Raw genomic sequence first — 12,833 nt, forward strand, 5'->3', positions numbered from 1 at the left:
AATTTTCAATCTTATCCTACGCCATGGTTAGGTTTTTATCCTCTTTCTCATGCTGTTTAGGAAGTCTTCGGAATGCAGGACCCCCCACCCGGGGGGGGGGGATTTATACAAGAATTGAGCTATCCTGTGAGATTTCTGCATGATTTGTGTGATGTTCCTAGGTTCGAAACCGCGCCTAGATGGGTACGTCCTATGTTCCGATAGGTAAAGCAAGAATCATACAAATAAGTTCGTCATAGAAAAAGGCAACATTATACTTCTGCAACTTTGCATAATAGAGAATGCAGAAGAAAAACATTTGTGAATTTGTTAGCAAAAGCATAGACACGGAACATGGTATGTTTCACATCGAAGCAGCAGAGTAAAGCCGTTGCAACCACCACGAAAATAATGATAAGGGGCAACACATGACAACAAAAAAGAGGCGCACTAGCTGTATAGGTCAACGCATAACTGCACATTGCACAAGTGAGTATGAGCCACAAACAGTTTGGTTCGACTCAATATGTGGATATCATACAGAGCTCTTCTTTATGGAAAACTGGCATTTACAGCACCCCCAGTTAGGGAAATGAAGAGAACCACAGCATTGCAAAGTAAGGGGGGGGGGGGGGGAATGTATGTCAAACAGTCAAAACAACTCAGAAGATGACCGCTTAGTTCGGTCACATTAGGAAGGATAGCCGTCTCCATTATACAGTACGAGAACACAGATATACAAAAGATTGTTAGGTAGTCTTCCGCGGTTAGTGTGTAGTCCCTTCACCAGTCCTTCATGAGTCAGCATACCCCTCCTGGAACATTTTTGTCATGCTGACTGCTGTAGTCAAATGCTCCTGCATATCGAAAATCAAGCAGATAAGGAAATTAGCGGCATGTTTATTAAAACAGTAGAAAAGGTTTCAGGTTCCAGAGAGGGATAACTGACCAGGTTCAAGTACTGTTCCTTTGGGCCCGTGACAATTTGTTGTATTTTAAGTACTTGAGCTGATTGTTGATTTTGGTTAGAGGTTCGCTGACACACAGAGGACTGGACTCCAATGTATGAAAAAAAAAAGAAATATCTCATCATCTTCATCATGACATCATTGTGGTACTACTCCACATAAGCGAGCTCGCCCAGGGTTAAGCAGTGATTCTGACATTATCCATCCCTGTGAAAAAATGTTGTTAGTTACAACACAAAAATTACAATCCTGTGGTGGTTGTTACGCTATTTGTTCTCTAGTAGTTCAACCAGAGTGCAGGGCAGAGTTTTCATGATAGACAGTCAGATCTACCTGTTCTCTTGCTTTCTTCTTGAAAACTCCATAAGATGACATAACAATCTTGCAGGACTCTTCAATGTGTGGTAGAAAGTCCATGTTCAGAGGGTTATGCTGGTACGACCGATTGGAGTTCATGCGCTTCCGTGCATTCAGGTTAGCATGTGAAGCATTGATAAAATGTAGTAAGACATGTGCCTGTAAACCAAAACACAATTGAAGAGGATAAATAAATGCAAACAACCTTAAGCAGTGCGATGTTTCCAAAGTAGTAAATACAATCAATGCTTACATGGAAAGCAGCTTTGAGAATGTCATCTGGCTTTGCTTGGTCCTTGAGCAGAGCATATACCTTGTCCTTTGTCGGGTTATATGTAACAATATACCTCTCATCCTGCAATCAAAACACATCAACTTCACATACCAATCTTTGATTACACTAAACTAAGGAAATGAACCATCACAAATGTTGGAAAACATTCCATAGGGCAACACACTGAATGGAGCAAATAGATAGTACCTCGAACAAAGGCTTTATAGCAACAAACGAAGCAGGTTCCTGAAAAGCCTCTCCAAATCTCGATCCTGTAAGGAAACAAAACCAAATAACATGAGGTTCCACATTCGACATGCATAAAGAAACATATGGTCAGAGTGCAAACCTATTGCAACTGGCTCATGTCGCCAAGGTGGATTAAATATTGTCTCTTGTGAGTTTCCATCCTTCAATGTCGGTATGTACCCTGCGCAAGTAAAATTGGAAACCCAAATATCAGACTGGGTGACATGTACGTGGCAAACTGGCAACTGAACGCTGCAAGCTTTCACAGATTTAATCAAGGTCTAGAATGTAGATACTGTTCTTTAGATATTTCTCTGCTAGTTCCATTATTGTGATTCTACACTGCAAGCTTCAATCGTGTGTAGTCTGTGAACTGATACAATATCTATGAATATAATTTTGGTTTCTTCTCACAAATATATCAGTTGTATCTTTTTTTTTTTGAGCGGAAGGGGCAGGAAGCCCAATTAAAATAGATTAAAGCACAGAGCCTACACCCCTGGGTTGACAGAACACTCCCTGAACAAGGTTAAAATTGCGAGAAGGTCCACTACCACCCCTTCTCCGGTTACAAACTTTTGCAGGAAAGACCCTAGTAAAACATAAAATACATTGAAGCACCACAGGGTCATCCTCTTCACGACCTATCGTTGAGCCGCTCGTCAGACCACCGGAGGTGGAGAAGAACCACGAAGATCGGGAATTCGAAGCCCAGACCAAACCACCGGAGATGACATCCAACTCTGTTGAAAGCCACAAGACATCGAATCACTGGAGCACATCGGTCATCATCCCCCTCGACTTGGGTAGGCAGAAAGCTGGTGCCACCAACAAAGTCGTCGACCCGGACGATGAATCCACCATCGCCAAAAACTAACCCAGAGAAAGCTCCGGCGACACAGATAAAACAAAACTCCACCCAAGGGAGCAAACCTGCGTCCGCCCCAACCACAAGTGTGAGTAGAACAGACCACACCGCCGCATCGTTGGAGAAGACGCAAGAACTCGCGTGGTCACCGGAAAGGCCATGGAAGGAAGCAAAAGCCCCAAACAGTCACACCACAAGGGACAGAGGATTCATACCGGCGCTGAAGAAGGAACAAATCGCCACAGTGAAAGCGGCGGCGATGTAAACCGGAGCAAAACGAACCTAAATAACCTACCAAGGAAGCCTAAACTAGATAATATATATATATATATATATATATATATATATATATATATATATATATATATATATATCGACTAGCGGGAGGCCAGTTCCCCCCACCCGCTGGTGCCAGAGAGGCCACCGGAAGGGAGGGGAACCAACGAATCCAGCACCAAAATGATCCCTCGCCTTTCCTTCGCCTCTACTGTAGCAAGGGGAAGCGGAAGGGGAACGCTCGTACCATATCAGGTGTATCTAGAACAATTTGCACCAAAGATCTTTCTATGTTGCTGAGCAATACAGTAGTACACACTAAAACTTCTTTTTTTGGCCTTTTGCAAAACTTGTACAAAAATCTGATTGCGAGGATTCGAAGGGATATGATGACATACCAGTCTTAATGAAAGAATCCACAGCCACAGTGAATCTAGCCCTATTTAGAGTATTCAGTACAACAGATCGCACCTAGTAATAAAATAATATTAGTCTGATTAACGGGAAGTTTACAGAAAGATTATATCACAAGAGCAACAAACTAAAGGAGTTGAAAGCAAACCTCGTGGTATGAACTAAAGAGATATCCGCAAGACAGGAAAGCAAATGAAGTCACCAGTGATGGATTGCTTTTAGAGATTAGAATGCTCAAACCAGTTCCCAACTTCACAAACAAAATATAGAAACAAAAGAAATATTAAAAAACTAAATCAGAAAAAAGGCACAAAATGAGCAGTTGAGAAAGCATAGTATTAAAATAACATAACGGCAGCAGCAGAGCTAAGCTGCATGCCCAATAAATAATAAGCGAAAGCAGTGGTAAAAACATGAACAATTTACCAGATCCGCAATGTTCCCAACACTTTCTCCTTTAGCAGTAACATCACCAATATTTTCTCCTTTTGCATATGCCTTGTAGATTGGTGTGCGAGTTGAGGTTGAAGTGACAGCAGCAACATTCTGAACAGAGCAAATGCATCAAACAAGCAGAATATATTTCATCACTCCTTTTACATGTAAAGGTGAATTGAAATTATTGGCAAGGTAAGAACTTGTTGCAGCATGCCAGTAGGACAAACCTTAACAACATTTGCTATGCAAGCCATTGGTAGGAAAAGGTGTGGAAACGCTGCAGTAGCTAATTCTATCCCGGCTCCTAACTCCATCAAGAGATCGCCAGAAAAGCGGAGCTATAGTAATTTTGATTTCAATTAGTCATTAGCATCAAAGAAAAATTACAAGACTGAAGAAGGGCACACATTGAACCTAAATATACACCTGCTTCAGGTCGTAATCAAATTTCTTCCCTTGGCGTGCAAAAAGCATCTTTCCAACACGCCCAGCCCCATCCTGTAGTGGTAAAACAATTATGGCTATCAGACAAAAATGCTCATCAATAAAGGTTCAGGATGAATACATCAATGACAGAGAAAATAAATCATTAATGCTCTTGTAGTGAAAAGGGCATTAGCAATACTGTATGATATGGTTGGATGGATATTACATCATATATTAGTGGTGAGTTCTTAGCCATTTTTAGCAGAATTGGTTGTTGTCTTTTTACCTTCAGTATCCAGTTGATAGCCACAGCACCGGATGTAGCCCTGCTTTGGGAGACTCCAACAGAGTTTAGCAATGTTCTTGTTGTAAACACACCCATTGCACCGCCAAAGAAATGCTGAAAGAGAAAAGAAAGGTAGAGTTAAGTAATATATATTCAAATCAGCTAGATCATTAGAGCCCAGTATCTGGAAATATACCTTCAATGCTCTCCATGACATGTATGGGACATATGAAGGAGTGACACTGTGTGGAAAGCCTTCGGGCACAACATATGACCTTATAAAGGACATTATTTCCTGCAGCAGCAAAATTACGTAGAATCACTATTGTAGTTCATTATTCTCAGTCATGGTCATTCCATGTGTCTAATATTTCTACGCTCAAAAGTCAAAACTGGAGGCATCTCACACCAAAAGATCACAACTTCGAGGAACAGTGTGCAATTAAGCAGTATCCAACGAACAACTAGCTTCAACGAGACATTGGCATCACTTTGTCTAAAGATTGCAACTTTGCTCCACCAGCAAAGTCACTGAATTAGATAATCTGAGATCGGAACATATTTCTCCCGGAATCAAGCATAGATAAGCAACCTAACTGAGGAAATCGAATACAAGGACAACCGGCTGCTCAATCTCGAACTTCAGCTAATTCCTCCGAGGCAGACAACATACGACTAAAAGACTTTTTTCCAGAAATCAACACCGCAGACTACAATTGCGGATCCAATCTGGCCAACACCTTCTTACTTTTTGGACAAATTTCACATTCGTCACATCAGCTGCACGCAGCTGCAATTAACAGGCGCCAAATCCGCTCAAACCATGATTTCCCGTATCTTAAGTCCCATCTCATCAGATCCAACTGCAAATCCATAGACGTTACAACCGCTGAAACCTCAAATCCGCCACAGCGAAACGAACCTATCCCCCAAACACCGGCACAAACGCCCCCAAATCACCCAAAAACCCGTAGCCTTTTGCTCCTCATCGAACCCCACCCACACACAACGCAGTCACCACGAGAATCAAATCCAAGATAAGCACAAGTGTCACAAATCCCCCCGATCCAAGGCGGTAGGAGGAGGCCTCACCTCGACGGGCGGCAGCGGGGACTGGAGCGGCACAGCCTTAAAGGAGGCGCCCACGGACGCTCTCCCCTTGGCCTTCACCGCGGCCCCGCCGGCGTCGACCACGTAGCTCCACCGCCTCCCGTCCACCTCCTCCAGGCACAGCACCCCGTCCACCGCGGCCGCCGGCGCCGCCGTGGGAGCGACCCTCGCCGGCGCCTGCGCCTCGGCCTCGCGCACGGCGACGCGCACCGCCTCCCGCACGGCCACCCGCGCGTCGGGCGCGGGCAGCGTGACAGTCTGCACGGCCGCCGCCGCCGCCGTCCGCTTCAGCCCCATCGCCGGCGCCATGCGGTGGTCGGGGTGTGCCGCCGGTGGGGGGGAGGGGGGTAAGATTTAGATGGGCTCGTCGCGACTCGCGAGAGGTAGGCGTTGCCGTGACAGCGAGACAGCGGCCGCCGAGAGAGAAGGGTGGGTTTATATAGATACATCTTGTGATTCGCTACGTGTACTCGTCTAGCTTCGACACGATTTTTTATATCTGACTGGTACAGTGGGGTCGGGCGTTAGTGGACCCACTTGTCGGGTGTTGTGAGGAGTTCGGGTGGAGCGGTGGTGTGGTCTGTGGTGGACGGACGGGCGGTCGGCTGCTGGTGCCAGCTGGGAAATGGCCGCGTGTACTCCATGGAGCCTACGCTGTGATCGGCTGGTGGACCCAGACGGCTAACGGGCCCGCATGTCATACAGAGTGATGTGGGCCGCGAAGGTGGGAGGGTGACTGGTGAACCGCCGGAATTGAATGGGAGAGAGGCTTGAAGGGTTTGTTGGGTGTGGGTTTTTTTTCGCCGTTCCGTTTCGTTTGGGCGTGATATTTCTCAGTTTTTTCTTCTTCGTCAGCAACGTTGGCACACGGCGACGCGACGTGTGTGGTTTCCAGTTTTCGGAAAAAGTAAGGAGACAATATTTGTGAAGCTCATTATGTTTCATATTTTTTAAGTTTAAAATATTTTCATGTTTTGTAAGCGGGATGTTACTGTATCATGGCAATTGAAATATTTCATAATTTTAATGGAACCAAATAGGTTTAAAGTATGTTCTTATAGAAGTTTAACTATACAACAAACCATTCTTTATATTAAAATTGATTATTGATGGGTAATAAGGCGATAAACTGTGACGACTGATCTAACAGTAATAGAAATTAAAGACTACGAGAATGCACGAGGATGGACAATGATGTCATAGAGATAGCTCGTGTTTAGTGATGAAGGGGATCATACTAAATCGGGGGCTCGCCAGCATGGGAGAGGACAACGACGAACAGCGGGCGAGAGAAACTGATGAAAATTCAGGTGCCAAGTGTGGAAGAAAACACTAATTGAATAGACCACGAATATATATATATATATATATATATATATATATATATATATATATATATATATATATATCCTATGTCCTAAATTGCTAGCGATTGGTGAGCTCTTAAGTCAGCTCCATCACTGTAGCAGCATTATGTATTACTATAGCACCAATGTATAGCACTTTAGCTACTGTTTGTAGCTATTTTTTAAAAAATAAAAAATATATTTATCCTATTTTAAAAATAGTAATAAAACATAACGCTCATTTATTCTCTCATACATTGGGACCAGAGAAATCCAGCGTCTCTCTGAAAACTTCAGTCATGGGTCAAAAAATTCTCACGACTTTATTTTTTTAAATTATTTCTTCTTACCTATTTTTTACAAAATAATTTTGGAACAAACATATATATTATGCTACCATACAATTATCTTCACATGCAACTTTTTTCTTTGCACCTCGCTCATTTATTCTTTCATACATATGAGACCAGAGAAATCTAGCACCTCTGTTCGGAAACTCTAATCAACGATTAAAAAATCCTCATAACCTTATTTTTTTCAAATTAGTATTTCTATTAATTCTTATAAGGTGCTATCTATTTCCTACGAAATAATAATTTTAGATAACAAATATATATATTATGCTACTATTCAATTAGCTCTATATATAATTTTTTCCTTAACATCTTCATTTGCATTGCAGTATGAACGGGCTAGCGAGCCGATCCGCTAGTCACCTCCTAGTCTGACCAAGAAGACGCTAGAGCTCACGCCACCACGAGAAATCGGAACACCCCCAGCGATGGCTGTCCCTTTCGTGCAGATTCCACGCGATCATGGGTCACGCACGACAGCGAGGCAGCAGGCAGCAGATCGATCCGATAATGGACGGTGGTCGCCACCACCGCCGCCGCGTGTGCGGATGTCCGGCGCCCAGACGCGCCGGCCGCGAGAAGATGACAGAGCCAAACCACGCTCGTGCCGGCCGCCGGGGCTAACGCGGCGCTTGATTTTTTGTTGCACCGGGCCGGGGGAATCCAACGAATCACGCGTTTGTTTTCGTGTGGACGCAGATTTTTTTCTCCCTCCCCGTCGGCAGCTCGCCGTCCGCCACCAACCGCAGGTCTTGTCACGCAGTAAGACCTCTCTGACTATATTTTCTTCATTTTATTTCTTTTTAATTTCTCTCCCTTCTTAGTTTTTTTATTTTTTTATCTTTAACGGCTCCACTTCGAAGGAATTCGTGAAGGAAAAAAAAAGATAATCCTATCCTGAAAGAGAATCTCTTTATGACGGGAACCGTGAAGAAAAATCATTGAAATGCTGAAAGAAAAAAAATCCCTTCGTGAAGTGAATTTGATTCCTGACGGAAATCCCTTCAGATGATCTAAACATCTTCTTTTTCTCAGCATAACTATGTAGTAATCTTGTGATAGCGTGTACAATAAGTTGACATCTTTTTATATAAAAAAAAAGTCACTTAAAATATCATCTATCATGAAAGAAAAAGAAATAACATAGAGAAAGATATCATCTATAAATTAGCAAATGGTCTAAAATATTAGATAATCATTTTCATAGAAAATATTTTCTTCATTGTATAAATGTTGATTGTTATTTTTGGCTAACTTTACACGTGCCATTTAATAATTAGATATTATTTAAATTACTTACAGCTAACCCACATAATATCTTATCTATTATATTATTTATATATGACATGCAATCATATTACAGATAGTAGCCGTCTATACCACTACACCGTATTAAGAACATGTAGATGAATTTTGTAGAAGAACTCAAATAAAAGCGATGAAGCAATCATAACAAGAGGCCAAAATTTTGGCAAAGCCAACCACAATTTTTTTAAGCACAACTTCAAAAGAGTACCAGTGATTGCCGTTGTCACAAGCCTACTCGACCCTTTATGACCCTTATATTCTTACCTTATACATGAATCTTATGCTAAAAAACTACCTGAAATAATCCTCTTGAGCGCTCATAATTCCCCTATAAATCTTGGATGAGACCTTGTGTTGGCTTAGCTTGAGTTGACTGCTCCTATGTCTTCACCTCCTTATTTATATAGTCCCATCAAGACCTTCCCTCCTACAAATACGAGTCATACTTATAATAGGATTTAATGTCCAAGAGTTCTAATCCGAGTAGAATTTGAATCACCGTGCAACAAACCGCAAAGCCTTTGCTTTACATTATGTTACCACGTTTCGTGATGTCTTCGTTCTTGTACCAAACAAACCAGCACAATCTTACTCGCCGTCCTGTCTTATTGAGGCTATTGAGTGAGGTATAAGTGTGACACCTGCAAGGGACAAATGAAGTGATGAACCCTAGTTTTGCTGCTAACGTGGGCAACTTAAGGTCACCATCTTTGCGCTCGTTACCGTCCTAATATAACTATGTTCGTGCCTAATGTCATATCTTATTGAACGCTGGCATATCTATGAGCATCTTAATAGCGCACTCCCTTGTCTTCTTCGTGGTAACAAGGGAACAAATCTATATAGTTCAAACCAATCAATATATGGAACTACTCAGCATTGTTGTACAATTAGAGCATGTACAATATGGTGTTTAAAGGAGATGCTTATAGAAAAAATTAGTTTTTTCTTAACTGCATTAGCATAGGTGCTTAAACGGAGGGTAATATACTTACTCAAGTACCACTGTTTATATTAGTACTAATAAGATAGTTAATCATATTTAAGCACATGCAGTCTTTGTTTACATTAGAAATTATAATTTCTTTGTAGGTGTTTAACACTCTATTTTCTTAAACAGCTAGTATTGTTTTTGCCTTGAACAAGTAGAGAGGTTTGGTTTGTCCTCCTAAGTAGTTAAACTAAAAATCTGGCCATCCTAAAACATGAGGAATGCATGCTAAGAATAGTGTTTGGTTTATGGGCATTCTTGCTCAACGCAGTTTTCCCCACATTTTAGGCTGTAGGTGATTTGTGCATAGCTCAATTCCATGAGTGTAGCCAAATATCTAAGTGAAGGCCATATTAATTTCACAAGCGTGACATCTTTTTAGCTTGGCAAAGCAGGGCTCAAGCTTGTGTAACTTGTGCCCCTAAATACCCATACCGATTTTTTTTTTTTTTTGGCTATGCCAGGCAGTGACAAGTTCTTGGCAGAATATGATGTTTGGTATTTGACATAGCTATGTTCGTGTTGATCTCGGGCTAACCGAGGGACCAAAACTAAGGGGAGTTGAACCCCACAATGCGCCCTGATCGGAGGCGCCTAACCGACAGTTGGTTAAGATCCACTGTGGCCCAACGCTATAAAAAAAGGAAGGGGTGAGCCGGCATCTAGGATGATCCAACGATCTCCTAGTCTCTCTTGCACCCTAACAAACTCGATCCCGATCGATCTCTAGCTGCCCTTTGTAGGACGACGACAACGCCGGCTTTCTCCTAGGATCCACTACATCAACCTCATCGTCAAGCCGGTGATTGACCACACGCAGTCCACATCAACATTGACTGCGTGAAGACCCGATGGCCTCCTCTTCCAATAACGATAATTTAAGCTCTAATCTCTTTAATCTTAGGTGTTCATGCCTTAGACAATTCATATTAGATATTACAAGCCAAGCCAAAGTTAGGACGGCCCTTTACTAGGAATTTTTCCCGTCCTTTTGCTTTTAAGTCGTCTAGGCATGCACGGCCCAATTCGGTATCAAATTAAGTGAAGGCCAAATTTACAGGGACGACTGAACTTTGACATAGGACAATAGAGTTTGAAACAATAATAGGCGCCCCTGATTCTTGAACAGGTAACAAGTGGAGTACTGCAGTTTCCTGCCATGGTCAAGTGTGTGCCCACTACGGAAAAAAAACTGAGGTCAAGTGACAATTGCCACTGCCCACATATTGGCTCTAAACACCTAGGATTAGTAGTAACACTTCATTTTAATCTTTTCGTGTGCAAGTTGGTCTGTTTCTTGCAGAGGATGGAGAAATCTTATGCCCTTTCTTTGCAGATTTTTTTGGGTTACTAGTTTGATTGTTGAGGAAGCATCCATTAAGAAGAAGACTACATTGGTTAAATTATCTGGGTGTCTGACCAAACGCTTTTCAATGCTGGAGTGTGTCAACATCGGTGGGGCATATTTCTTGTGCGTGAAGCACGTTGATCCATTGGCTTTGGTCATAGCCAGATCAATTACTCCATGTCTGATGGCTAATCACCTCATAATAATTTGTCTATGGAATTGGTTTGCCAGCCCCCATTGAATATTTAATATTGCTTTCAGGTGAATCATACTACACTCTGGTACTTCAGATATTAGATATAAGTATTTTGGATTGGACAATGGTACGTCTAGAAGATATTATTTCGACGCTAAATTCTATAGCAATGTATTTTTTATGGAACAATTTTTTTTTTCAAATTATAAGATGCATATATTACGGAAACACCCTTTTTCATGATGTATCTAGCGTTATCAATTTCATATGTTTAATTAATGTAGGTACTGTACTTTTCTTCTACACATATATCATGGTCAAAAAGTGGAGTTCGACTGATACGGTTATTGTAAGACTCATATTTACACTGTGACAGGAGTATCCGAAAACTTCACAAGGGTCAACTAAGTGGGTGTACTCAGAATTATTTTGTTTTTAACTGAGTCACTGATGAGGCTACTGCTCAGAAGAAACTCTCAGGAAGTGCATGATAGCATCACAATATGAAAAGTTAGAGCAATCTAGGAGTTGATTTGCGTGTTACCCTTTTCTCTAATAATGTCTATGGTTCATAAGAAAGTGGTGTTCTAGAGAGCGTGCCCGTCAACAAATTTAAAGTTTGACCTACAGCATCTTTGTATTTATTTCAATTTGTCATATAAAACTGGTATATCTATTCATCTTGAAAACACTTTTATAATACCATATATTTCTTTTATATAGGTTAGTAGAAATCCATTATCAAGATTGTGTTTTAAGGACGACGTGCCTAAATATCTATGGTCGAATGGGGTTAAGAATCATTTCTCAGAGCTTCGGCATTTATGTCTTGAAAAAAAAGGCATACAGACGTGCCTCCCTATTTCTAGTTACAACCTGTAACTGCACCTATCTGTAGATTTCCTTTTCTATGACTGCAAGTCCTTTTTGTTGCATAAATCAAAGGTATATTGTTGTATTCTCCGTGCTCCATGTATCGTACACTCCATATAAAAATGTTCAGAAGAACAATAGAAGGCATTGGAATTATAGGTGGTCATAGCCATCGTATCATTGTCAAAGAATATAAGCGCAACATAAAAGAAAAAACATACTCTGCTTTCGACCCAGAAAGCTCACAAAGTTACAAAGAGGACGGCACCTTTTTTTTAAGGAGAAATAATAAAACAACAGTGCCACACCACAGTAGCAATGCAACTTGAGAAAAAAAGTGTTAGTTATGCCGCGACAAACATTCATGGCTCATGGGATGAAATTTCAATACTCCCTCCGTCCATCTATGTAAGCCATATTTTAAAATAAAAAAGTTTTTAAAAGTATATTTTGGTCTTTAATTTCTCTTAAATATATTGTCAATTGTTACAAAATCACTATCATATTAAAAATATTTTAAAATATGAATATATTAATATAAACTTTGTAAATAAACATCCATATAATTTAACTAACTGTTGATCAAACTTTATAAAATATGATTTTTTTTTTCAAATAAAAATACACCTTACATTAATAGACACAGGGATGACTGGTATTGTCAATAGCTCTCATATAGTATCCTTAACTAAAACAAAACTAAAGGCCAAGTTTTCTGGCACCACCTAATATTCATGCATCTCATTATCGTAGAAATTTGGTGAGAAAGAAAA

The 12,833-nt window shown here is 41.1% G+C and overlaps 1 protein-coding gene across 1 annotated transcript; it reads right to left on the minus strand.

Moving 5' to 3' along the window:
* Window positions 1–438: 438 nt before the first annotated feature.
* On the minus strand, window positions 439–6,056 carry LOC133884320 (protein root UVB sensitive 6-like). The gene is made up of 14 exons (XM_062323677.1): window positions 5,628–6,056; window positions 4,732–4,830; window positions 4,536–4,649; window positions 4,250–4,321; window positions 4,051–4,161; window positions 3,812–3,931; window positions 3,534–3,635; window positions 3,370–3,442; window positions 1,928–2,008; window positions 1,786–1,850; window positions 1,558–1,659; window positions 1,281–1,463; window positions 929–1,154; window positions 439–836 (listed from the first exon to the last, which is right to left on the minus strand). Exons 1-13 carry the CDS (start codon window positions 5,952–5,954, stop codon window positions 1,086–1,088), a joined length of 1,518 nt encoding a protein of 505 aa, XP_062179661.1. The 5' UTR covers window positions 5,955–6,056; the 3' UTR covers window positions 439–836; window positions 929–1,085.
* Window positions 6,057–12,833: the final 6,777 nt, after the last annotated feature.

The sequence above is a fragment of the Phragmites australis genome, chromosome 11 (genome assembly GCF_958298935.1).
Source record: "Phragmites australis chromosome 11, lpPhrAust1.1, whole genome shotgun sequence".
Taxonomy (NCBI): Eukaryota; Viridiplantae; Streptophyta; class Magnoliopsida; order Poales; family Poaceae; genus Phragmites; species Phragmites australis.